Below are 27,098 nucleotides of genomic sequence, written 5' to 3' on the forward strand. Positions count from 1 at the left end.
CAGCATGGAAACTGGAGGGATTAATGAAGCCATTTACTGAGCGCTATAACCTCATCCTGACTTCCTTGAAGATAGCAACTTGAGGTCTCCGGATGCTGCCTGTCATTACCAGGAACTCCACAGCTTTCTCTTTAATGTTCCTTGCTTATGTTGCAGAGGATTTAACAAAACACCTAAGGAGAATGAACGAGTGAGCCTCTGAATCAATTCTTGTTTGTTGTTGTTCTTTATTAATTAGCACTTAAAGAGCGTCAGGCCTATGGTAGATGCTGTACAAAGCTTGCAATTAGACAAGGCTATCTGGCTCTGAGGCTATATTTGTCAGGAAAACCAGACTTGGAAAGGATGGGAGGACAATGGCCTGATAATACAGTAGATTGTATTTTATGTTTTGAGCCTGGCTTGTAGCCAACACCCGAAAGTCTTTCCTAGGCAAGGTGCCTGTGTTTTTCTGGATATTCTCCTAATTCACTGTGAGTCTTCAACAAACATTAAACCAACATGAAGTAGATTTGGCGAACGTCCTTTTCTTGTTTCCTTGTCCCAAGAAAAGCAAATTACAGTCTATGGGTAGAAAGAAGCAGGGAAGAGGGGACCCTGTTTCAATCAGTCGCCTTTATCCAATTCTCGGGCACCTCCACACCCACTTTGTCCTGGCTGGCCTTTCAGTGGCAGGGCTCTTGGCCACGTGCAGCTCGGGAGGCAGCTGCTCCCCTGCCCAGAGTGAGGAGGGCGAGAGGTCAAGGGAAGCTGCTTTTCCTCCAGCTAGTCCGCGACGGATCGAAGGCGTGGCAGGAGAAGGGAGGGAGGGAGTGGCCGGGGTGAGTTTGAGGCCCGGGCTTTCTAAAGAGAGGAAGATACCAGAGCAGAGCAGGAACGGGAAGAACTGGGAAAAGGGAAATAGCCTCTGTCTAAGGCACTGAAGTGGGGAGTGGGACTGTAGCTAGAAATGTGAGAGAACATGCCTTCCTGGTCCTGCACGAGTCCACCGTTTTAGGGCAGAAAGGAGGAAACGCGAAGAGGAGGTCATTCCCAGAAAGCACCCCAAAGCAAAGCTTGCGCGGCTGCTCATCACTAGACAGGCTTATTCATTCCCACAGAATTTAGCGAGGGCCGCCTAAGCGCCTACTATGTGCCCGGTGTACAAAGAAACGCCCTAGAGAACCGGGTCAATCAAAAAGGCTTCACAGAGGAGGTGAATTCTGTATACGGTTGAGAAGGAAGGTGGAAGTGCACGCGTGCAGGCTCGGAGTGCAGAATGCGAGGCAGGCCAGAGAGGAGGGGAAGGAGGCGGAGATTGAGCCTCGAGGAGGGGGAGGGAGGAGGGAGAGCCTTGGGGAGGGAGGGTGGGAGGTGTGAATGGTGGAAGGGGTGGGGGAAATGAGGGAGGCTGAAGAGGGAAGGAGGCGAGGCGGGGTGGCTGTGGCCCAAGGGCGTCGGGGGGCGAGAGGCTGAGCCGGACGGGAGGAGGGAGTTGGCGGCGGCGAGGGGGAGGAGAGAGGGAGGGGAAGAAGGAGGAAGCAAGCGCGGCGGCTGCAGGGGGAGGAAGACGGGGAGGAGGAGCCGTGCGCCGTGGCGGCTGCTGCGGCCGCCAGGGGAGCCGGGCGCGGGGCGCGCGGGAGCCGAGCGGCCGCCCGAGCCGGGGCCGCGGGCCGCGCTGCCGGTGAGTGGAGCCCCGAGGGGCGCGGCGGCCCGTCCCCGGGGCCGGGCGGGAGGCGCGGGAAGATGCGGCGCCGGGGCGGAGGGAGGGCGCGGGCTGTAGCCCAGCCCCTGGCTGGCCCGGCCTCCCGCCCTCTCTCCCTCCCTCCCTCCCTCCCGGCTTCCTCCCTCCCCTGCCTGCGCGAGGGGGGCCGGTCCCGGGCGGGCCGCGGGCTGGGGGAGGTGCTGCCTGGAGGGCGGGCGTCTGGGGCCCGGGGGTGGAGCTGGGGGCTCGGGGGTGTACCTGGGGGCGGGAGGCTGGACCGGGACTGCTCTAAATTGGCTGGAGGGGCCCGTTGGCAGCGAAGTTCCTAGCTGGGGGCAAAGACGGCCACGCGGTTGCAGGAGTAAGAGATCCCCTGTGGCGAGTGCGCGAGACGCGGAGTCCGGCGTCCCGGTCATCCCCGTCGCCCCCCCCCACCCCCCCGCACCTCCCCTCCCGCCTGCCCGGCCCCGCTAGCTCCTCTCCTGGCCTCCGCGTGTCCCCTCGCTCTCACCCTGGTTGCCCCCGGTTCGCTCCCGCGGCACTGCCGGGTCCGATCGGCCCTCGCCCTGACCCGCCCGGCCTCCGGCTTCCCCTGACCCCTGCTTGCTTCGCTCCTGCCCCTGTTCCCCTTTTCTTCCCTCGCTAGTTACCCCTCCCCGCTTCGTAATTCCCGATGCAATTGCCTCTTTGAGACCTTTTTTTTTTCCTCTCCTTCCTTTTAGATTGGCCAACGGCTCGTTTCAACCCTGCCTCGTTGGTGGCCACTGGAGAAGCGCGGGGGGCTCCCCAGACAGCCGTGGGGACAAGTTAGAGCCAGCACTTTACCCCGGGCCTCGCGTGTAGCTTCCCCTGCCCTGCTCTAGGTGCCCCGGTGTCTGGAGGGGAGTGCGGGGGTGTGCCCTCGTACATGTCCCACCACCCGGGCAACCCTCTGGGGTCGTGTTCCATCTCGCTCTTGCTTCCTGCACGGTGGTAGAGGGGAACCACTTTGCATCATGTCCCGGTATAGCTACCAAAGTCTCCTGGACTGGCTCTATGGGGGCGTGGACCCCAGCTTTGCAGGCAATGGGGGCCCCGACTGTGCTGCCTTCCTTTCTTGGCAGCAGCGGCTGCTGGAAAGTGTGGTGGTCCTGACCCTGGCTCTGTTGGAGATCCTGGTGGCCCTGCGGCACATCCTGAGGCAGACGAAGGAGGACGGTAGGGGTGGCCGCCGTGGCTGCCAGCCAGAGCAGGTGACCCAGCGGCCAGAGGAAGGCAAGGAGAGCCTGAGCAAGAATCTGCTCTTAGTAGCCCTGTGCCTGACCTTCGGGGTGGAGGTGGGCTTTAAGTTCGCCACCAAGACCGTCATCTACCTGCTCAACCCCTGTCACCTGGTCACCATGATGCATGTGAGTGTGTTGACTTTTTCCTGGGCAGCCTCAGTGATAAGAGTCATTTGTGTGCTCAGGACACTTGGTAGTGTACAGCACCTTATCCCTGCGGGAAGTGGGAGCCTGAAAAATGATTTTGCAACGAATGGCTGTTTTTGTGTGGATTTCAGATTTGGCTTTCTTTCACCTTTGCACAATGCGTCAGCCCCACAGTGGAGTTGAGGAACACAGTACCGGAGCCCTAGGAACGACTGACACTCAGGCCGCCTGTTCCTCCCCTCCTAGCCTGGCCCCGCCTGGCCTTTCACAAGCAGGAAGTCCAACCCAGCCAGGTGCCCTTTCTGAGTCACATCTGGGGACCATGGCCCAGCCCCCATGCCCCTGCTGCAGTTAATTTCCCAGAGGCCTGGTGACACTCTTTCTTGGAGATGGTCACTTAAAGTTCCTTGTCTCCTCTCCACCATGGTACTTTGGGGAAATACTTTTATGGGTTTCTCTTAATGACTCTTTCCTTTGGGAGGTCTTGCTCTTAGGGTGAGCTCCGCCTTGGAGTGCTGGGGCAGTGGGGCAGCACCAAGCTCCCACTAAGTGCGCTCTGAGACAGGCCCCAGGCTGACTCATGAACTCTGGGCTGGTGATTTCTATCCGTGGTGAGAGGGTATTTATTTTTTGCAAGCCTCTCCATCTTACCACTCTTATTCTGTCTTCTGTGGTCATGGTCCAGGGGTGCTCAGAGAGCTAATTTCTTTATCTCCCATTAGTGGTGCTAAGAAAAACAAATAGGATTGAAAAGGAAAGTTGCCAGATACATAAAAATAATCTGGGTGAGGACCAAGAGTGAGATTGTCTTTCTGTACTCAGCCTGTGTGGAGAGATGTTCTAAAACTACAAATCATGGAGGAGGAGGAAGAGGAGAAAGGGAAAATCTTTTTTAGATTACAGGCTGTGGAAAACCTGGTGTGTTTTATTCAGGGACGGTTTTGAAACCTATCGTTAGCATCTTTATTTCTTTTATATTTGTAGAAGGTTATTCTCAGGAGACGTGTGACAACCCTGTGTGGGGCAGAAGGTTGAGATTATTATCTCCGTTTTATAGCCCGGGTGGGACCCAGGGAAGGGAGCTTGCTTGCTTGCAGCCAAAAGATGAATTAGCATCTGGGTTGGAAAACTAACCCGTCCTCTTTGAGGTTGCAGGCTGTCAGTGGAATGGCAGGGCAGTCTGTGGGGAGGCCGCGGCTGATCCGCATGGCACGCCTACTTGTGGCTTGGGTGCTTTCTAGCTCTATGTTCTAGGAACTGCTTTGATTGCAGGTTCCTGGCCTCAGTTTCCCAATCTGTAAAATTTGGTGAATGCCCTCAAGCCCCTTCCCATCTTGCAGATGTGGCAAAGAGGTGTGGATAGCTTTGGAATAATGAGGCTGTTCTTGACTGAGTGGTTGTAAGCATCTAGCAGGGCTGGAGTGGGCAGCATTTTTTTAAGAAAGGGCTTCTTGGGAAGTGATGCCATTCACAGAAAGCCCAGGGCTTTCCCAGCTAGACCTTCTGTGTAAATTTGAGCGGCTTTCATTTTTATGAATGGGCTTTTTTTTAAAGAGAGGAAACAACGCATCTCAGCCGCCGCCGTGCGAGGCTCTTGGGACAGGAGTGCTTTTTTTGGATGGCAGGTGGCGAGGGTCAGAGGGTGCCTCTTCTACAAAGAGGTGTTGAGGCCTCGGGCAACCACATATCTAGAAGGTCAACAAAGGACTAAATTCATCTTGACTGGGGCTGCTGCTCGTGTGATGATGTCAAACCTGTCAGCACCGTGGTTTTTAGTGGAAAGGCTTTTAGAGGCTTTTAGAAGACTCTGGAGACTTAGTTCTGGCTTTAAGTAGTTGTGTGACTTTGGCGAAAGTATTCTTCCTGGGCCTCAGTTTGCCCATCTGCAAAATGAGGCAGAGTTGCACTCCTAGCTCTTGACAGTCTATGTCCTGCGATTCTTTTCTCCATAAGCAGTGGCTGTGGCTGCAACAGAGAGCTGTTCTGCGAGTGCTTTTGGCCTCCTTTTGCGGAAAAATGGAGCTAGTTTCTTCTTGGCCGAGGTCAGGTAGCCTTGTTCATCTTTTCATCCTTGGTTGTATTTTGCTCCCTTTGTCTCCCCGGTAAAATAAACCTGAACAGGCCACCCTTGGGGACATGTGTAGATGATGATGGCATTTGGGGCTGGCTGCTGCAGAGAGATGGACGTTTGCGGGACTATGGGCTGATTCCTGTCACCTGGGCTTTTCTTTTGTCCAGCGGTTAGCTGTAACTTTGAAGCTATAGGGCGGGGGCGGAGAACGGAGTCATGCTGAGGAATTCTTGAGCCCGCCCAGGATTATGCTCCCTTGCCCTTTACTCCTAAGTCACTGCTTTGTGTCGTTTAAATAGTGACCTCTGGCTTACCAGGGCAGCCTTTGATGAATCCAACATCCTATACCCTACTTGCGGTTCTTCCTGGGCAGCAGGAATGTATGGATTTTTAAAGTTGGTGTGAGTCCTTCAAAAAACTTTAACAACAGATGATTAGAAACAATTTTCTGACTTGGTTGCAGCAAAGACTAATGACAGTTAAGTATGGTTAATAATACCTTATGTTTATCTAGCACTTTACTGTTTATAAGGCACTTTCACATGCGTTATCTTATTTCTGGTTGTGATAGATTAGCGTGGCTCTGGAGAAAGAGATGTTGAAATATTTCCCATGACTGTATATCCCAAAGGGGAGATGTTGAGTACAAAGAAATGCTTTGGCAAGTGAATTAGCTGAACTAAGCTATATTATGGCAGTAAATTCTATGGAGTTCAGAGGTCCTGATAAGGAAGGGAAGATGTTAGCTGAAATGAAAGGGATAGCTTAGCAGAAACATTTCTGATATGTGTCTCTGAACAGAATGACTCAATTTTGGCTTCATAGAAAAACCCTGTTCCACAGAGTCAGTGTCAATTTGTCTGTAACGAGGACAGTATTGCTCTAGGCCGGGAAATAGAAGAGTTGGAGGGAACTTGGTTCATCTCCCCATCTCCCGTTTTTCAGTCTGTAAAATGTTTATTTCCAAGGCTTTGAAACATAGACCCTTATGATAGCCGTGCTGCCTTTGGGTGACTGCCAACTTTAGACGCATAAGGAAGGGCAGTTCTTGTGTCTGAGTTCTGTTCTTGATTAATATTCCTGCTGTCGGGTTTCTCTTTGGTCTCATCTGATTTCTCAAGGGCCCTGGGACTGTGGACTGATGGAAGCTTGTATGAGTGAAGCAGCATCTCCTCACATCATAGCTCAAGCCGGAGATGCTTGAGGGTTCTCAGGATTGGCAAGTACCAAGATTAACCCACCATCGTTAAACCCCTTGCTGAATATCAGTGGTGTTTACCAATTATACCAATAAGTATTTCTTCAAGCATGGCTAGTCCCCTTGAGCAAATTATTTTGGCAGGTATAGGTGACAGGCAATGAATTTACTGAATGCTTATGCTGTTTACCGAAAATCACCCAGCAGCAAGTTAGTGGCAGAGGTGGCTTTAAAACGAGCTGCTGCAGTGGGAATCTAGGCTTTAGCAGGAAGAGATTCTCATAGCTATATTTAAGTCCTAAAATCTACAGTTTCTCAGCAGAAGGGTTAGAATTCCAGAGAATTTGACTGTATCTGTAAAGACTGGTGGTCTTAAATTAGTGGTCCTTTATCTCTCTAACGTCCAGTTATATTGTCTCTGTCTGAGGAACTCAACAAAAAGATCCCATTTTGGATGTCTTGTCCAACTGTTCAATTCCTGTTGGTTCTGTATGTGTCTGTCAACATCTCCTGGCTGGGCGCTGAACTCAGTGCGGCACAACATATGATGTTTAACCCTGGATGTCTGTGCGCCCAAGGCAGGCTGCATCCAGGCTGGCCGTTTGGCAAATAATAATTGATGCTATTGACCTTGGAGCCCCAATTCACTGGTTTTTAGCCAGTAATACTGAGTGAGCCCCATCCTTTTTTAGAGTTGCGATTGCTATTTGATTTTCTTTCTTCTTTGCAATACTGTATTAGAAGTCCAATTTCTACCAGATATGGCTTTCCTGCTTTTTGGTTCACTGTTTTTCTTACTTCCTCCTTCCTGAAAGTGTAGAATGGCACATATTCAAAACAGTTCTGAGCTTTTTGTGGCACCTTTTGGGACTAACTGAATATACACTGGTGTGTTCCATTGACTCTGTGATGGATTTGTTTTAGAGAAAACCTGATGGATTGGAGAACTAGGGTTTTGGTACCCTCCCACCCCCACCGCCACACACACACTTGATTTCAGACCAGCCACATCTCCTCACCCCCATCTGTTGTCTGGAGCACTAATAATTGCTCCTGCTTGGAATTGACTTGGGTGGGTAATGGGTACAATGAGGGATCCAGCCATCTGCTGAGAGCTTATCAGATGAACTGTGTCCTGTGTCATCAGTCCAGGGGGACACAAGGGGATGACGTTTATATGGGCCTCAGCAGTGAGGCATGACATTCCTTTTTAGTTTGTTTTATTGCCCCCCCCCAAGGAAATTTGCAGAGAATTTTTCCATCTTTCATTGTTATAGTCTTTTGGGGGCGTCCATTATAAAGAGAAGTGGTGTGGATTAAACAACCCACAGACAGCACTGGGATTTAAAATTATGTTGCTAGTTTTGCTCATGGCTTGCTGCAGGAACCTGAGCAAATTATTTAACCTTCTCCTGTCTCTGTCTACTCCAGGAAACGTACCAGATGGAAACAAAACATTTTAATCCTCTGAATAACTATGTGGTCACTTAAACAGAGAAGCTGGGCAAAGCTGTTCATAGCTGGCAGATGACCAATATATTTTTACCTCAGACTCAGAAACTGACAAACCTCAACTCCTTTTCACCTTTCTTGGTAGCTATTAGAATCCATTCGTCATCATTTCTGTTGCTTTTCTCTGGATCCTTGCCCCTGCCTGCGTGCCTTTCTAATGCACAGCCTATAAAACTGGATGCTGTGACTCTTACCAGAGTCCAGCCCACACCCAGCGGAGAGGAAAGATTTACTTCTCAGCCTTTTCTTGCCATGCACCTGCTTATAGAACCCAGCATAGGGCTTGCTTTTAAGTAACAGTATGTTGCTGGCTCCTATTCAAGGGGCGACCCACAGGGTCCCTGGACTTTTGTCCCTTTGCCATAGATGTGCTGTCTTTGTGGGATTTGTCATGTGTTCCTCCCTTCTGTAGGTACTCCTCTTTGAAGATTCTCCTCTGTGAAACTTTCCAGATGACCCTGACCTGACTCCAGTTATTCCAGTCATTCTTGTTAGACCTTTTGTCCTCCTTTCCCAACCCTCTGAACACTCCTCAGACTATATGGTTCTTTGTGTGTGTGTGTGTGTGTGTGTGTGTGTGTGAGAGAGAGAGAGAGAGAGAAAGGAAGATTGGACCTGAGCTAACATCTGTGCCAATCTTCCTCTATTTTATGTGAGATGCTGCCACAGCATGGCTTGATGAGCAGTGCTAGGTCCACACAGGGGATCCGAACCAGCGAACCCCAGGCCACCAAAGTGGAGTGCATGAACTTAACCGCTATGCCACCAGGCTGGCCCCACTATATGGCTCTTTAACATAAACTTTTGTACACATGCAGGTAATTTTGTAAGTGTTTGCTGGGTTGCTTGTTTTTGCATTTTGTTTAGTCTCCACCATTATCGTGAACACTTTTTTTTTTATGTAACGGAATAGTGTTTTTCTCTTTGTCATTCCCTGCAGAGTTTAATACAATACTGTACATGCACATTAATTGTTTAATGTGTACCTGGATAATGCTGACTGACTGACAGAGCTGAAATTTTTCTGCGCTTTTTTCTTTTCCCTCTGGTGGCCCTGTCTGCATTCTCTTGAGGTCTCAAGGGCACAGTTCCTATGCCTCTTGTGCCGGTTAGGAGAATCTCCTGTCTGTTTTTTGAAATAGCCAGAGGAGAGAGGTGGTTTCAGCGCCAGCTCACACATCTTTTAGTTGAATTTCCATCACAAAGAGCTGGTTATTAGAACTGCAGCCAGCTCTCTGCCCAAAGTATCTGCTCGCTTTCATCCCAAGGAGGAAATGATGCTGTTGGATCTTGGTCTTAATCCCTTGGTAGACATGTGGACATGTACTTTCGTCTTTTCCTTCTTTAATATCCTATACATTTAAGAAAGTGTTATTAGGCTAGTGACTCACTTTCCACCTCTTTCTCCCCATCCGTATTTTTCAGTGGGTAGCTCATTGTCATCGTGCCTCATTGAAATACTCTCTGCAGGAAGAGCCAGGGTTCTCAGCTTTTCCTGGTCTTTTGTATCTTTTTTTTTTTTTTTTACTTTATTTCCCCCCAGCTTTATTGAGGTATATTTGACAAAGAAAATTGTAGATATTAAAGGGTACAACATGATGATTTGATAAATGTATACATTGTGAAAGGATTTTCCCAGTTGAGTTAATTAACACCTCCATGGTCTTTCATCTTTTGTTAAATTGAGAATATCTAGTCTTAGGTGCTTGTTTTCTGCCAGTAACTGGCTGAGTGGACATGAAGAGACTGGGTGTGAAGAGCAGTGATTCTTGAATTTTCTTTGTGAAAGATTCCCTTGGAAGCTTGTTATAATGCAAATGCCTGGCTCTCTACAAGGAGAGTCTGAGAAGGTGTAGGGCGAGGATGGGAATCTCTATTTATTACGAACTCTGGAATGTTGTGAGCCTTGGACCCCACTTTGAGAGATATTATCTGGTGGCTAAAGTATTAGATGGGAAGCTGGTTCAAATGCTCATCCTGACTGGCATGAATCTGGGTGGTCTGTGGGCAGGGCATTTAGTCTTCTGGCAGCACCTCGTGTTTCTGTAGGTGTTAAATAATGTGGCTGAAATTAGAGGTTGAGAGCCCCAAATTATTGTGAGGTGAATATTTAAGGTAGCTTTAGAGTTCCAGTGGCTTGTTTGGTAACTGGGAGTTCTGTCAATGGAGTATTTCAGCCAGGCCCCCTTCATCACCTTCCAGTCCTTCTACGTCCCTTCCCTGCCTTCCAGTCTCTAAGATTTTTGGTAACAAACAAGAGGAAATATTGACACATGGTTATTGCACCCTAACTCTCTGTTTGCAGGACTCTTGTTTTAAATGCTCATGGGAATTTATTCATTCTTCCATTCATTCAGCAAACATTTATCAAATGCTTATTGTGTGTCAAACATTTTGCCAGGCACTGGAGATTCTGAGACAAATAAGAAACATTCTTTGCCCTCATGTTGCTCACAGTTTAGATGAGACAGGCAAGAAAAGAGATCAACTAAATTACAATATAACATTACAGTAACAGATTTGAACAAAGCATAGAGGATAAAGTCTTTTTTTTTTCCTAGTGCAATTAAGGAAAGCTTCCTAGAGGAGGCAACATTTGAGCTGGCTCATGAAGGAGACACATTAGCGCCATGAGAGCACAGACCCTTGTTTGTCCTGTTTTCTGTTCTAGTGCCTCTTACAGGGCCTGGCTCATAGCAGGTGCTCAATAAACATGTATAACTGAATGACTAGGAGTTCGTTGGGTGTTGCAGGAAGGAAGGAAATATTAGGCATAGGAAACGATTTGTGAAAGGGCACATAGTTGCTTCCTCTTTCGCAGGAAAGCGGTTCAACTGTAACCTTGAGTTATTTGCATATTGCTATCTGGAAGATTTCTTCATATTTCTCCCCTTGCAAACCAACTAAAACTCTAGGAATGCTCTGTCATTTCTGGGCTGTTGATAAGACAACTGCAGTTGCTCACCAATCCTTGATAGGTGGCTTGTGAGATAGAGAATTGTGTTCTCTGTGCTGTCCCAAGGAGGACCCACCCTGTCAAGGACAGACACACAGACCATTGATGAGAGTGAGCAGACATTAAATACAGGAAATGAGATAGCAGGCATCCCGCTATGACCACGAGAGGACTTTTAGTGGCTCATAGGATGGTTGCTGCCCTCACTAAGGTCCACAGCAGAACTGATGCAATGTGACCCTCTGCTTCTTTTTCCTGTTCCTTCTTCCCTGCTTCCAAGTCTCTCCACTGACCCAGCTACCCGAGCTTGCCTCCTTCTCAAATTCTCCAAGCTCCAGAACAATCCCTTCTGCAATTCAAAATGCCCATTTCAGCAGAGCAGGTGATATCCATAATGGAAGTAGGGAGAACTGCTGTTCCATTTAAGAGGTTCATACTGAAGTGTGAATGGCTCATAGACTCATCTGGGCATGGGGGAGGGGATGAGTTTTATTTTATTTATTTTTTAATTTTTTTAAAGATTGGCACCTGAGCTGACATCTTTTGCCAATCTTCTTTTTGTTCCCTTCTCCCCAAAGCCCCCCAGTACATAGTTGTATATTCTAGTTGTAAGTGCTTCTGGTTGTGGCATGTGGGACACCACCTCAGCATGGCCTGATGAGCGGTGCTATGTCGGTGCCCAGGATCTGAACCAGTGAAAACCTGGGCCACCAAAGTGGAGCGTGAGAACTTAACCAATCAGCCACGGGGCCGCCCCTGGAGAATGAGTTTTAAAAAGGGCCTTGTTATCCCAACTTGATCTCTAATTGGTGGGTGTGTCACAATGTTGTTGAGCAGGTGGCCTTTCCCATGTTCCTTGCCCAATTTTTGGCCTCTTTTCCACCTCCCCCACACGCCCAACCACAGAACTGGAGTTATCAGTGTCTTGCTTCCCTACTGGCTGACCCCCAGGGTAAGGCTCCCTCCAAGGTGCGTGGATACAGCAGTTCAATCCAAATGCCTGGGGATGAGTCCTCCTCTTCTTGGCACCAGCCCTCTCTGTTTACTCATCTCTTTTCCAGGGAAAGAGCTACCAGCTCAACAGGGCATGGCTTGCACATTTGTCTGTGCGTGGTGTGTTTAGGAACTTGGACTTGTTGCCAGCCTGTGGTCCTGAAGGGGAGGGTAGGGGGATCTCTTGGTTGGCTCTGGTTTCTTTCTGCCTGAGGAAATGCCAGAGGGAGGAAGGGTAGGCTGAGTCTTGTCCTGGGCTGGGTGGTTCTGAGGGAAGGGAATGGATGGCAGGAGCCAGGAGGTTAGAGACGATCGGCCTGTTGGCAGAAACAATCCAAGCTCTGCCCTGTGGGCAGGTGTTTCGGTGGGTAAAAGAGGGAGAAGCGAGATTATCTGGACGAGAATGGAAGCATGAGCCCATTCTAATTGCATCCCGGTGCCTTCAATCTCCCTGTCTTCATCACACGTCAGCGATGGTATAAACTCAGGGTGTATTTTGCCTGTGAATTGAATCATCTGTGCCAATCGACCAGCTGTGTTTGCAGAAAGACTCTGACTGACTGTGCTCTGGCTGTTGCTAGCAAAGAGACATTTCATTCAGGTGCTGATTAAATAAGGCGCAGAGCCAGATTGCACATTAAGGTCCTTAACTATGGCTCTGGGAGCTCTGGGTAAACACTGTTAGATGCTCTGGACAGAGCGTGAGCAGAAGCTGCTGGATGTGAGGTGTTTTCTTCAGAAATCAAGTTGAGGGAACGGGAGTGAGGATAGACTTGTAGAAAAAGTCGATCTTCTTTGCATAGATTAGTCAGATCGGAGTTGTTGGCATATACAGTACACAGAAGGGCCAGACAGGCTTCCTCACTGGCTTTTCCTTGCTAAATTCTCGCTGAGACACTGTAGGTTTGGATTGGGACACAGCAGGGAGCCTGATGAAGTAGGGCAGTCGAAATGCCTCCTTTTCCTAACGCAAGTTCAGCTTAATAGGTTAAGCTTTTGGATCATGTTTCCTGGGTTTGTATTTAAGCACCATCACCTCGTGACCTTAGCTATGTTACTTAACTGTTCTGAACCTCAGTTTCACTGACCTCGAAGATGGGACTCCTACTACTAGCTGCCTAATAGAGTTGCGGTGAAGATTAAACGAAATTATTTATTTTTAAGATTTTATTTTTCCTTTTTCTCCTAAAGCCCCCTGGTACATAGTTGTATATTTTAGTTGTGGGTCCTTCTAGATGTGGCATGTGGGACGCTGCCTCAGCATGGCCTGATGAGCGGTGCCATGTCTGCGCCCAGGATCTGAACCAGCGAAACCCCGGGCAGCTGAAGCAGAGTGTGCGAACTCAACCACTCGGCCACAGGGCCGGCCCCTAAACAAAATAATTTAAATCAAGCATTTAGCAGAAATTCTGGCTCATTGTGAGCACTGAATAAATGTTAGCAGTTTTTCACAGTGGTGTTATTCCTGCTATATATTTCAAGGCGGCAGGGGCATACTGGGTAGGAGCACAGATTCTCGGATGGTAAAGGTCTGCGTTCAAATCCTCCCACTAGCTGTGTAGCCCTGGGCAGGTTACTTAACCTCTCTGAGCCTAGGTTTCCATATTTGTAAAACAATAACAATCATACCTACCCTGCACGGCTGTTGTGAGGATTAAATTGAGAAAATGAGAAGTGACTGAGAAATGAGAAAAGACTAATGAAGCACTTAAGGTAGTACTGGCACATAGTAACCATTCAATAAATTTTAGCTGTGATGATGGTGATGCGCTGACCATCATCATTATCATCATGGCGGCTGCTGCTGCAAGCTTGGGTGCCTACGTTGGGACAGGATGATAGGAATTAGATATAGGATAATAGCTTTAAGTATCTCACCCAAGAAAAGCTTCCCTGGCCTCTTTGTTTCATGCAGTGGGCAAAAAGATTGGTTCAGCGAAGTTAGCACCCATGTCATGTCTGTGGGGTAGGGTTCCCTGGCTGTTTGAGGCCTAAGGACAGCTTTGGGTAATTTGAAAGTTACCTCAAATCACCCAGTTCTTTCTGAAGAATTTGGAGGATGGCTGTCCGTGGTAGGAAGCTTGGCTTTTAGGGACCTCTCGCCTTCATTATCACTGCTCTTCATCAGTGGGCAGGCTCCAGGGTGCAAGCTATCTTGAGATTGGTAGCCTAGGAAACCAGTGAGCGCAGGACAGAAGTATGAAAGGAATGGTTTGGGGCTGGGCAGAGACAGGTGCGAGCGTTTAGTCTTCACTTTTTGCCACTAATTTCTTTTGAGTGAGGGGAGTGCAACTTTCTCAAGTGCCGCCCGTTATCAGGGTTAGATAATTATTGGAGGAGAAAGGGTAGCTCCCGGAGCTCCTAGGAGAAAGAGGTTTAAAGTAGACGAGTATCTTTGCTAAAGGAGCAGCACAGTGTGGTGGAAAATATGCCGCTTAGGGGAGTCGATTTTCATCGTGCCTTGCCTTACACATCAGCAATTGGGTAGAAAAAAAAATAGACACTTCTTCCTATATCTCTGGGATATGGGAAACCTCTCTCTTTTTCAAGACCCAGCTACACTCTCTTTTGGGATTGACCTCCTCTGGGGCCTGAGTTGCCAGTCACTAGAGGAAGGCCTCCTTTAAGTGCAGCCTTCCAGGGACCAGGCCTGGGTCATGTGACTTCACAGCCTCGGGGTGGGGTTGCCCCCCCCACCAAGGCCATTGGAAAGCTTCCATGCATATTCCCAAGCATTGTTTGGAAGTCGGCAGTACCTTAGTCTTAGAGTTGAGAATTGAGAAGGCTAAGGTCATGTTTTCTGTAACAATAATCCCAGTTCCCTGGGACGTGCTGGCTTGGAGGGCATTTCTAAAACAAACAGCAACACTTAGAAATTAGCTGTGGAAGGTCACTCGTTCCAAGTCCTAGGGGGAGATTGTAACGAAGGGGGGGGGGCCTCTTCATATCACCACCTGTTCCTTGTCAATTTGCATTTGTTAAGAGTTTCCTTTTTTAAGTTCCAGGCACTTGAGTGTGCACATGCCTGTCCAGCCCTTGATTCTCTCTGCAGGAATGGTGCTGAGGGTCATGTGCGTGAGGGCCTTGTTCCCTTCAGCACTTTTGCCCTTAGCTCCTGGGGCTGCCCTGCTGCTGGCTGCTGCTTCATGTGGGCATTTCTCCCTTTTTCCCCCCCCCAGAGCTCCCAGTCCTTGGAGGAATCTCAGGGCACCTGGAGGAAAAGAGCTGGTTTTACCTTTGATTTCTATTCCACCGCACAGCAGCTCCCTGGACCTTCCAGTTCAGCTCTCCTCAGAATAGCCCTGCAGCCAGACCCAAGCCAAGGTCAGGTTTCCCTGCTTGTTTGTGGGCTTTCTGGCCAGTGAGCGAAGAGAATGGGTTGCCCCTCAGCCCTATGGATGTCCTCCCAGGGGCTCTCAGGGGAGTGCTGTCTTGGACCTAGGAGATAGGGGTGACCTTTAGGCTAAGGCTGCGTTAGATTTCTGGAATCAGAGGAATGTGAAGCCCGCCGTGTCACGGTGCCTCCTGACTGGCCGTGTTTGGCCATACCTCACAGCCGGTGCCGTGTTTGCTCAGATGGACACACGTGGAAACCAGGCTAGGATCATCTTCCCAAATCGCTGACTCCCTGCTTTGGGTCTGTTCTGAAAAACAATTTGCAAAGTACACTGTGGTCCGCACCAGTTGTTTTTTCATCCCCCTTTCCAAGGTCAGTTTGCAGTGAACTCAGGATTAATCCTGCCTCCTCCCACTTACATTTTCTCTTTATTTTCCTTTGGGGCTGGGTTCTCGCTTTCCAGTCATAACTATCCATCTACATTAAGGACAGTTGGTGCCACTGCTCATTTAGGGTCCCCCTCAGACCTTTTAAACACTGTAAACCTGGAACAAAGCTAGATATGCAAAAAATTGTCAAATTTAGGAGGAAGAGTTCACTATAATTTTTGATTATATGTGTACACTTGCTGAAAAATTAGGAGTAATAATTATACTTGTAACATTTTTGATCATGTTAATTATGCTCCAGGCACTGTGCTAAGTATACTGCCTGTATATTACCTAATTTGCAGCCTTCCACAAAGGTCATTTTTGTTTTATCTAATTCTTTCCCTCGGTTCTAGTCGATTTTCCCTTTGGCAGACTATAGATACTGAAGAAAGTTTTCTAGCCGTACTTTCTCAGGTTTTTGAAATGCAGAATGATGTCAAGTCAGAGCTGAAAAAAACCCTTGGAGGTCCTCTAGTTCGCCACCTCCGTTGTGTTTTCAGATGGGCAAACAGACCCGGAAAGGTGAAGTGACTTGCCCAAAGTCACACAGCGAAATAGAAGCAGAGCCTGGTCTCCTGACTCCCAGTTCACTGTCTTTCTATACTACCGCACATGACCTCCTCCAGCCCTAACCATTCCAGCGTAAAGCAGCTGGACTTTTATTCTTGCCCACTAGTAGAGAAACAAAAATCTTGAGTGTTTTGAGCATCGTTGTCTGTTGCAGCCTTGACAGTGAGGATCTCATGGCTGCAGGCCACCTCTCTACCTGACTGCTCTTTCAATGTGTTTTTCTCTCTGTTTCTTCTCTTCCACAGAGAAGCCTGGCCCCAGTGCCACCCTTGCTTGCTTCTTGGCCTGGGTAGGGGGTCCAGGGAGATGTGTGCTCACCAAACCTGTGTGTAGAGCCAGTGTGATCTGCCGCCAGCTCTTGGTGGTTTGGAAATGGGACCCATTCAGCTGGGGATCTGAGGTCATCACTTCTTTCCTCCAAGTGGAGACCTGCATCTGATCCTAGGGAAGCGTTGTATGAGGCTCCACAGCAAGAGACCCCTAACAGAACCCAGAGCATTTGTGTAGCAGAGGTGACAAAGGTCAAAGAGGCGAAAGGTCAAAATCTGCCAGCCCAGTGGGAGAGGTCGATTCATCTTGGTAAACAATGTGGAGTGGTAGAAAGAGCGCAGGATTAAGCATTAGCCAGACCTGGGTGTTGGTTGTAGGTTTCATCACTCACTGGTTGACAGAGCCTGGTAGTGTTGGCTAGTCACGTAGCCTCTCTGTGCCTGATCTTCTGTAATAAGACATAATAGAGCGGTAGTTAAGAGCGCAGGCTCTGGAGTCAGACTGGCCAGATTCAAATCCCAGCTCTGCTGCTTTCTAGCTGTGTGGCCTTGGGCAAATTAATTGACATCCCCGGGCTTGTTTTCTTACCTGTAGATTGGGGATAATAGTATCTACTTTCTGGCATTCTTGTGAGGATTAAATGCGTGGCTACATGTCAAGTATTTATTTTATTTTATTTTTTGATGAAGATTAGCCCTGAGCTAACATCTGCTGCCAATCTTCCTCTTTTTGCTTAGGAAAACTGGCCCTGAGCTAACATCCATACCCATCTTCCTCTGCTTTATTTATTTATTTGTTTATTTTGAGGAGGATTAGCTCTGAGCTAACTACTGCCAGTCCTCCTCTTTTTTGCTTGGGAAGCCTGGCCCTGAGCCAACATCCGTGCACATCTTCCTCTACTTTATACATGGGACACCTGCCACAGCATGGCTTGCCAAGTGGTGCCATGTCTGCACCTGGGATCCAAACTGGCGAAACCCGGACAGCTGAAGCGGAATGTGCGCACTTAACCACTGTGCCACCGGGCCGGCCCCATGTCAAATATTTAGAACATTGTCTGGTGCATAGCAAGTGCTTAATAAATATGAGTTATGGCTGTTAACATTTGTATGATAGGGATGATCTTTACCCATACCTCATAGGGTAAGCAGGAGAGAAATCAGGTATGTGAACATGGCTTGTAAACGGAAAACGCTATCTAAGTTGGACTATTCATCTGTTGAGGACCTTTTTTTTTTGGTGAGGAAGATAGTCCCTGAGCTAACATTTGTGCCAAGCTTCGTTTATTTTCTATGTGGGACACTGCCACAGCATGGCTTGATGAGTGGTGTCTATGTCCAGGCCTGGGATCTGAACCCATGAACCCTGGGCTGCCGAAGCAGAGTGCTCAAACTTAATCACTACGCCACCGGGCCGGCGCCTAATCATCTTTTGAGAGCACTAACATTCAAAGGTTTATTTGCCCATTGTTTCTAGGATCAGATATTAATGGATATTTCTTTGGTGATCTGGCAATAGGAAGAACAGTAGGTTTATATGTAGGGTTACATAAATGCTGGGGCCGTCAGGCAATGCATGTCCCGCGTTTTTCCTCCCAGTGTACTCAAGGGTACTTGAAAGCCGTGAATCCCGAGTAAAGTGGTTGGGGGATCTGGAATGAAAAGCAGGCATTATGATGCTCTTCCCTCAATGCTCCTATCTTAGTTAATGTCACTGCAGTCTATCGAAGTGACCCAGGTTAAATCCCTTGAAATATTGACACATTTCTGTTCCCCCCTCTTGCTCCCTTCCATCATCATAATCTCTGAGTCATTTTGATTCTGTCTTTCATTATCTCTTCCATCTGCTTTTTTATTCCTCTGCTGTAATTCCTCTGGTTGTTTATCCTCTTCCTCCTCCACTTCTTCCTCCTCCTCATTATCATTATACGGCTTATTAGGGCAGCCTCCTGACTGATATTCCCTTCTCTAGTTATCTTCTTGCTTTGTCCATCCTTTACACTCCTGCAAGAATGATACAAGTAAAACACATGTTTGGTCATGCCATTCCCTTGCTTAAAAACCTTCAGTAACTCCCTATTGCCTTACACCTTATGCATATACCTTATGGTGCCCTGGGCCAGCTTTGCTAATCAATCATAGGCATGCCATCCCAACAAGTTTCCTTCTCGGTTCACAATCCCTTTTAGCATAGCATTTTAGGCAGCTACTATCAATCTGTTGGAGTTGGTACATAGACTAGGGCAGGCAAATACATAAACCCTTTAGACAAAACCTGAAGCTCTTATAAGATTCAGGATCTTCTCTGATCTTGGTCTTAACCTTTCTTTCCAGCCTTGTCCTCTAGCACATTCTTCCACATGTACACCATGCACTTCCTTGCTTCTCTTGAGTTTATAATTTGTTCATGCTGTACCTTCAGTCAGAAATATTCTTTTTTTTCCTCTTCCTGTTGAGTTGCTAGTCCTCATTCAAGGCTCAGCCCAAACACTCCCTCTCGTGAAGCTTTCTTCAACCTTCATGCCAGATTTAGCCACTCTTGTCTATTTTAGCATGTCATTCCGCCTTGTATTAATTGTTTGTCTATCTTCCCCACTCCTTAGATTGTATGTTCCCTGAATGCAAGGTCTGTGTGTTTATTAGTGTTCTGTTCCCCACAGCATCCAGTGCATACTAGACTCCTCATTTTGAAAAAAAAATTGTCTAGTCCCGTCCCTTTGTTTTTCAGATGAAGAAACTGAGGCTTGTAGGAAAAGGTCATGAGTTCATTTTTGGATTTGTTGAGTTTCAGATGTTTGAGACATCGAGGCTGGAATGTCCATCAGGCAGTTGAGATGCAGGTTACGGCTAGAAATATAGATTTAGGAGGCATTTGTTTAGAGAAGATAAAGGAGGAGAAGACGAGACTATTATGCAAGCTAGGGAAGAGAAAGAAGAAATTATTCTGTAGAGTGCCTAGTTTTGAGGGTAGAAAAAAGACTCAGTGAAGCAGTCATCCAGGAAGTGCAAGGAGACCCAAGAGAGGAAGAAGCGTCAGGAAGCAGGAGCAGGTCCTCCATGTCATGTGATGCAAAGAGGTTGAGACCAAGGAGGACTTGAGAAAAAGCAATTGGAATTGGTGAGTATAGGCTGGTCCCGTGGCCAGCCCTCCACCCGCTTTGGAATAGTTGCCCTTGAAATGTTCGTGTGTGCAGAGTTGTGTGCAAGGACATTTATGGCGTCTGTGTTGATAAACAGAGAATGTTGGGCAGCAGCCCACCGGGAGCAGAATGGTGAATCTGGCCGGTGGAATACTGTGCAGCATTTAAGAGAGGCTAATCTCTGTGTTCAATTTGAAAGATGTTCACAATATATTGTTAAAATTAAAAAAGCAAGTTGCAGAACAATATGTATGATAGAAACCTATTTTTCTAAGAAAACAAACTCTTTTATATGTGCATGTTTAGGAGCACATTGTAAATGTCTAGAAGAAGTATATCAAATAGTGGTTATTCTTGAGTGATTAGGGGAAGGGGGCACTCTCACTTTTTACTTAACACATTTCTGTATTGTTTGAATTTTGTGTAAGTACACATTTCTTTAATAATTAAGAAAAAATACTGTTTAAATGAAAGAAAGGAGATGATTGGCAGCCTGAGAGAACAGTTTCAGTAGAAGAGAGTCAGTGGGTGAAGGAAGCCAACTCATGAGAGAAGATTTGGCAACTGAGACGACGTCATGTGTTTGGGATGCTGTGCCTGTGTGGCTGGTGGAGGTGAGGCAGGGGGCTTGGAGAGACTACTGCGGGAATGAGGTAGCTGCCCCATGGCCAGGAGGTTCTGTTGAAAGGGGAGGGATAAGTAGAGGAATAGTGACGTGGACAAGAGGCAAGCAGAGGCAGATTAAGAAGGAATTAAAAAAGCAAACCAGTGTGTGTGTGTGTGTGTGTGTGTGTGTGTGTGTGTGTGTAGGGGGGTGGGGGAGAGGGTGGAAGGGGAGAGACTGGCTGAGTGCTGAGCTACGGAGGCAGTGGAGAGCACTCGTAGATCTCCACTGTAAACATCAGTGTAGGCAGGGAGTAGGGCAGATAAGAAGGGACAAATTAATAGTCAATTTTGACAACAACAAACAAACAGAGAGACATACAGAACAGACTGGTGGTTACCAGAGGGGAAGCAGGGAGGGGAGAAGGCCAAACAGGCAAAAGGGCACATATGTATGGTGACGGATGGCAATTAGACTTTGGGTGGTGAACACAATGTGGTCTATACAGAAATCAAAATGTAATGACATACACCTGAAATTTATATAATGTTATAAACCAATGTGACCTCAATAATAAATTAAATAAATTAAAAAATAATATCAATTTTTTTCTTTGAGGAAGATCAGCCCTGAGCTAACTACTGCCAGTCCTCCTCTTTTTGCTGAGGAAGACTGGCCCTGAGCTAACATCCATGCCCATCTTCCTCTACTTTATACGTGGGTTGCCTACCACAGCATGGCTTTTGCCAAGTGGTAGCATGTCCGCACCTGGGATCCGAACTGGTGAACCCCAGGCTGCCGAGAAGTGGAATGTGCGAACTTAACCTCTGCGCCACCAGGCTGGCCCCAAGACATATCAATTTTAAGGGTAGAGAAGCTTCTCAAAAAGGGTGAGGTCTCAGGCCAGTTAAGCCTCCAATAAATAGAATGGTTGGGGCATAGCTAATGGCCTTCTCTAACTGAGGGTTAAGAAAGCCCCTTTTCGTTGAAGTTTTAGTTGCCAAAAATGTTTTGGCAGTGGCAGAGTTATCTTAATGGCTCAGAGAATAGTCTGATGAGTGACCAAAATGAAATTTCTATGGCTCTTGCAGGCCTCCCAGTTATTTGCTGGATTTGTCACTTAAGTTTGGGAGTAGAAGTGCAGATGGAGAAGGTGGAGGCCAGGAGTCTTCAACCCTGGCTGCATCTTACAGTCGCTAAGGAAGCGTTTAAAAAAATACCAATGCCTGATCAAGTGGGCTTTATTCCAGGGATGCAGGGATGGTTCAACATCCATAAATTAATCAATGTGATACACCTCATTAACAAAATGAATAAAAATCACATGATAATCTCAATAGATGCAGAGAAAGCATTTGACAAAATACAGCATCCATTTATGATAAAAACTCTAAATAAAATCGGTATAGAAGAAAAATACCTCAATAAAGCTCATATATGACAAACCCACAGCTAATATCATTCTCAACAGAGAAAAACTGAAAGCTATCACTCTAAGAATGTGAACCAGACAAGGATGCGCACTTTCACGACTCTTATTTAACATAGTATTGGAAGTCCTAGCCAGAGCAATCAGGCAAGAAAAAGAAATAAAAGGGATCCAAATTGGAAAAGAAGTGAAACTGTCACTCTTTGCAGACAACATGATTTTATATATAGGAAACCATAAAGAATCCACTAAAAACTTTTAGAAATAATAAATCAATACAGTCAAGTCGCAGAATTCAAAATCAACGTATCAAAATCAGTGGTGTTTCTATACACCAACAATGAAGTAGAAGAAAGAGAAATTAAGAATACAATCCCATTTACAATTGAAACAAAATCATAAAATGCCTAGGAATAAACTTCACCAAAGAGGTGAAAGATCTGTTCACCGAAAACTATAAAACATTGTTGAAAGAAATTGAAGAAGACACAAAGAAATGGAAAGATATTCCGTGCTCTTAGATTGGAAGAATTCACATTGTTAAAATGCCCATACTTCCTAAAGCAATCTATAGATTCAATGCAATCCTGATCAAAGTTCCAACAACATTTTTCACAGAAATAGAACAAAGAATCCTAAAATTTATATGGAACAACAAAAGACCCCGAATAACCGAAGGAATCCTGAGGAAAAAGAACAAAGCTGGAGGTATCATACTCCCTGATTTCAAAATATACTACAAAGCCATAGTAACCAAAACAGCATGGTACTTGCACAAAAATAGACACACAGATCAATGGAACAGAATCGAGAGCCCAGAAATAAACCCACACATTTATGGACAGCTAATTTTCGACAAGGGAGCCAAGAGCACACAATGGAGAAAGGAGAGTCTCTTCAATAAATGGTGTTGGGAAGACTGGGCAGCCACGAGAAAAAGAATGAAAGTAGACCATTATCTTACACCATGCACAGAAATCAACTCACAATGGATTAAAGACTTGAATGTAAGACCCGAAACCATGAAACTTCTAGAAGAAAACATAGGCAGCATGCTCTTTGACATTGGTCTGAGCAGCATATCTTCAAGTACCATGTCTGACCGGGCAAGGGAAACAAAAGAAGAAATGAACAAGTGGGACTACATCAAACTAAAAAGTTTCTGCACAGCAAAGGAAACCATCAACAAAACGAAAAGACAGCCTAACAATTGGGAGAAGATATTTGCAAACCACATATCAGATAAGGGGTTAATATCCAAAATATACAAAGAACTCGTATGTCTCAACAACAAAAAAACCCAGCAATCCAATTAAAAAATAGGCAAAAGATCTGAACAGAGATTTCTCTAAAGAAGATATACAGATGGCCAACAGGCATGTGAAAACATGTTCAACATCATTAGCTATCAGGGAAATGCAAATCAAAACTACAATGAGGTATCACCTCACTCCGGTCAGAATGGCTATAATTAACAAGACAGGAAACAACAGGTGTTGGAGAGGATGTGGGGAGAAAGGAACTGTCATACACTGCTGGTGGGAGTGCAAACTGGTACAGCCACTTTGGAAAACAGTATGGATTTTCCTCAAAAGGTTAAGAATAGAACTACCATACAATCCAGCTATTCCACTGCTGGGTATTTATCCAAAGAACATGAAAACATGAATGTGTAAAGATGCACACACCCCTATGTTCATCACAGCATCATTCACAATAGCCAAGACTTGGAAGCAACCTAGGTGCCCATCAAAGGACAAATGGATACAGAAGATGTGGTATATATACACAATGGAATATGACTCAGCCATAAGAAATGATGAAATCTGGCCATTTGTGACAGCAGGGATGGACCTTGAGGGCTTTATGCTAAGTGAAATAAGAGGGAGAAAGTCAAATACCTATGATCTCACTCATAAGTAGGAGATAAAAACAACGACAAACACATAGCGACAAACACACATATAGCGTCAGAGATTGGATTGGTGGTTACCATGGGGGAAGGGGGGAAGGGAGGCGGGAGGGTAAAAGGGGTGATTAGGCACACATGTGTGGTGATGGCTTGTAATTAGTCTTTGGGTGGTGAACATGATGTAATCTACACAGAATTCAAAATATATTACGATGTACATCTGAAAAAAAAAACCCCAAAAAACAATGCCTGTTCCCTCTACCCCATTCTTATATAATTTTCTGGGCTGGGGCCTTGACATTAGCATTTTTAAGACTTCCTGAAGTGATTCTAATGTGTAGCCAGAATTAGGAATCCAAGTGTAGAAGACTGGATGAAATGTGTTCTGAAGCCTGAACTGGCCCTTAGAAGCTTGTGTGTTTGTGTGTGTGTAACAATATCTCAGTACATAGATTCCCTCGTCTGTATTCCCAAAGCCATTGGGTGCGTAATCACTGGTAAAGTGCTCATCCCATTGCATGTTAGTTAGTTGCTAGCCTATTAGGAGAGATCTAAGATTTAAGATGTAAGAGTCAGGAGTTCCTTAATAATAGTAGCTGCATTTATGAGACCTCGCACTGGGCTGGGTTCACTGACTCACCCTGACTCGTACAGCTTGTAGGACGGGTGCCGGCACTAAGCCCAGGTCTGCCCCCTTTCCAGGACAGAGCAGAGCGCTGGCACCTAGGTGTTCAATCATTGTCATGTGAAGTGACAAGGAGCTCTGTTTTCTTGTGCAATGCCTCTCTTTATTAAAAGCCTAGGACTGGTAAAATCTGACATATTCAGGAACGTAGTGGGAGAGAGGTTCGAGGAGAACTGCCTGGCACGTGAGAAGTTTATGATATGCTGGGCGCTGTGCAGTGACTCTGTATCCCTTGACATGTATTATGCGATTACTCTGGGTCTAGCATCATACTAGGGACTGTGAAATCCACAAGAAATATCAGATATGGTTTCTGCTCCCCGGTGAGCTTATTATCAAGGCTCATTTGTAGTCTAATTACTGCATTTTTAGGTGGCAAGTTATGTGCAGAACTTAAACAGGAAAATGCTAGTGGTCAGAGGGCCTTTTGAGTTCCTGAAGTTCAGGCCCTTCATCTTGCAGCCAGCGACAGAAGCCCAAAGCAGGAAGCTACTTGCCCAAGGTCATAGCACTTGGGAATCGCAGAGCCAGGCTGGCATGGCAGGCCGCCTCCCTTTGAGGTCCTTTTACACTGTTCTGTCGCTCAGATGAAGGACAGGTGAACCTAATGGCCCATGTTAAAACTTTACCCAGAGTTCCATTTGTTGTTTCTGCTTCTGGGCTTCCTTATGGTTGAGGAGTGGGGTTTGATAACACTTTGTCTGGCGAGGGCCAGCACTGGTTACGGCAGGAATTATAGCTCAAGCCCAAGAGACCTGCAGATGGCCCATTTACCCTTGACTGAAACAGCCATTGACTCTGGGCCCTCACTTTTCTACTCTAAGGGGCCTTCCCAACCTTTGTGTGTTTATGACTTCTGCCTCAGTTGCTCCTTTTTTTTTAACCTTTTGTGAAACTTACCTTAGAGGCAGGAGGTGCCTGTTTTTGTGTGCGGGCCTGAGAATTAGTGCAGTGGGGCAGGTGCCTAGTGGTGCTAGCCAGCATCAGGCTGGGTCTTTTTGCCCCGTTCCCTGTCAGTTCCCAAGTCCGAAATTCAGTTCCAAGTCTGGGGCTTTCTCTGAAGAGTCTGGAGTAATTGGCGGTAGAGATACTTCTCTTCCCAGAGCTCTTTCCCCACACAGACATCATTAGGGACCTGACAGCTCTGCCTTCTCGTGTGCTAGGTTATGGTAATAGTCGCAACTAATATTTAACGAACACTTAACCATGTACCAGGCACCCTGTGGGATTGATGCTATTATTGGCATTCCCATTTTACAGATGAGTATACTAGGATTCAGAGAGGTTAAGTAGCATGCCTGAGGTCACACAGCTGGAAGGTGGCCAAGCTGGTGTGGACATCTAAGTCTGGCTGACTCCAAAGCCAGTGTCATTAACTACTAGGCTAATAGAGTTTATCATTTAAAAAGATTACGAATTACATTTTTTGTATTGATGAAGAACAATCTGCCAATTTTCTGCAAGCCTATTTAAAGAACTAGTCAGAAGAAAAGAGTCTTGCATACAGGTCTGTTCTACTATGGGGTGGACTGTATCAGGAGACCTGCCAGTCGCCAGTACTGCGGGGTCAGCTAAGTCATTTCCCTTCTCTGGGATTCTCTTTCTGCATCTGTAAATGAGAGGGTTGGACCTGATGATATCTAAGCTAAGCTCGCTTCTAGTTTTGACATTTGGTGATACTTTGGTTCATTTCTCGCTTCCTGGCAGAATGGAAAAGTCAGAAGTGGATAAGGCACAAAATGCATCAGAAATGCACAAGTGGGGAAAATCTAACAGTGCTCCCAGGAACTTTCTGGATGGGCCAGTTAACCTCAAATGGCTTAACTATGCTTGGACAGTTACACATTGTCTCAGTTTTCCCTCAGGAATTTATAAAGAAATGGAGTTTCTTTTCAATTAGCTCCTCACCCACATCAGAAAGTACTAGCTTTCTTTTATTTTTTTTCAAGAATTTATTTTTCCTTTTTCTCCCAAAGCCCTCCCAGTACATAGTTGTGTATTTTTATTTGTGGGTCCTTCTAGTTGTGGCATGTGGAACGCCGCCTCAGCATGGCCTGATGAGCAGCATCATGTTTGCGTCCTGGAGTCGAACCGGCGAAATCCTGGGCTGCCAAAGCAGAGCACGCGAACTTAAGCACTCGACCATAGGGCCGGCCCCTAGCTTTCTTTTTTTAATTATTTATTTTTATTGAAGTATAGTTAACATACAGTGTTATGTTAGTTTCGGGTGTACAACATAGTGATTCAACATTTATATACATTATGAAATGATCATGATAACCATTTAATAACCATCTGTCACCATATAAAGTTATTATAATATTATTAACTCTATTCCTTATGCTGTATATTACATCCCATGACTTATTTATTTTATAATTAGAATTTTATACCTCCTAATCCTCTTCACCTGTTTCACCCAACTCCCCACCCCCCAAGTACTAGCTTTCTTAAAGTGGCTGTTATTTAATTTCAGGCCTTGTAATCTCTAAAAGTATTTTTTTTCCCTTTTTCTCCCAAAGGCCCCCCCCCCCGGTACATAGTTCTGTATTTTTAGTTGTGGGTCCTTCTAGTTGTGGCATGTGGGACGCTGCCTCAGCATGGCTTGATGAGCGGTGCCATGTCTGTGCCCAGGATCCGAACTGGCGAAACCCTGGGCTGCCATAGCGGAGCACGTGAACTTAACCACTCGGCCACAGGGCCAGACCCTCTAAAAGTATTTTTAAAGATCAAATAAAGACTGAAAGGTAACAGGGCACTTCAATGTGGGGTGCTTATATTTTATTGGTCTATGTTAGATTTACTAGAATTTGTGTTCTATTTTGCAAGAAGGCTTTGGGAGATAGTGGTTTCTAGAAGAGAAGGAATCGAAACAGCAGGTTGTGCATGTAACTTTTA

General features: G+C 46.4%; 1 protein-coding gene across 4 annotated transcripts in view; it reads left to right on the plus strand.

Annotated features, from left to right (window-relative positions):
- The first annotated feature begins 1,523 nt into the window (after nt 1–1,523).
- The window catches only part of TMEM164 (transmembrane protein 164), a 166,700-nt gene continuing 141,125 nt past the window's right edge, over nt 1,524–27,098 (plus strand). The window contains exons 1-2 of one of the 4 annotated variants that reach the window (XM_044764240.2): nt 1,524–1,663; nt 2,407–3,072. In XM_044764240.2, the coding sequence (XP_044620175.1) occupies nt 2,680–3,072 (393 nt within the window). In that variant the 5' untranslated portion in view covers nt 1,524–1,663; nt 2,407–2,679. Of the gene's footprint in view, nt 1,664–1,912; nt 2,046–2,406; nt 3,073–19,401; nt 19,549–27,098 lie in introns of those variants that run through there. The other 3 variants (XM_044764239.2, XM_044764242.2, XM_070503158.1) reach the window with 3 other exon arrangements.

The sequence above is a fragment of the Equus asinus genome, chromosome X (assembly GCF_041296235.1).
Source record: "Equus asinus isolate D_3611 breed Donkey chromosome X, EquAss-T2T_v2, whole genome shotgun sequence".
In the NCBI taxonomy this organism is placed as follows: Eukaryota; Metazoa; Chordata; class Mammalia; order Perissodactyla; family Equidae; genus Equus; species Equus asinus.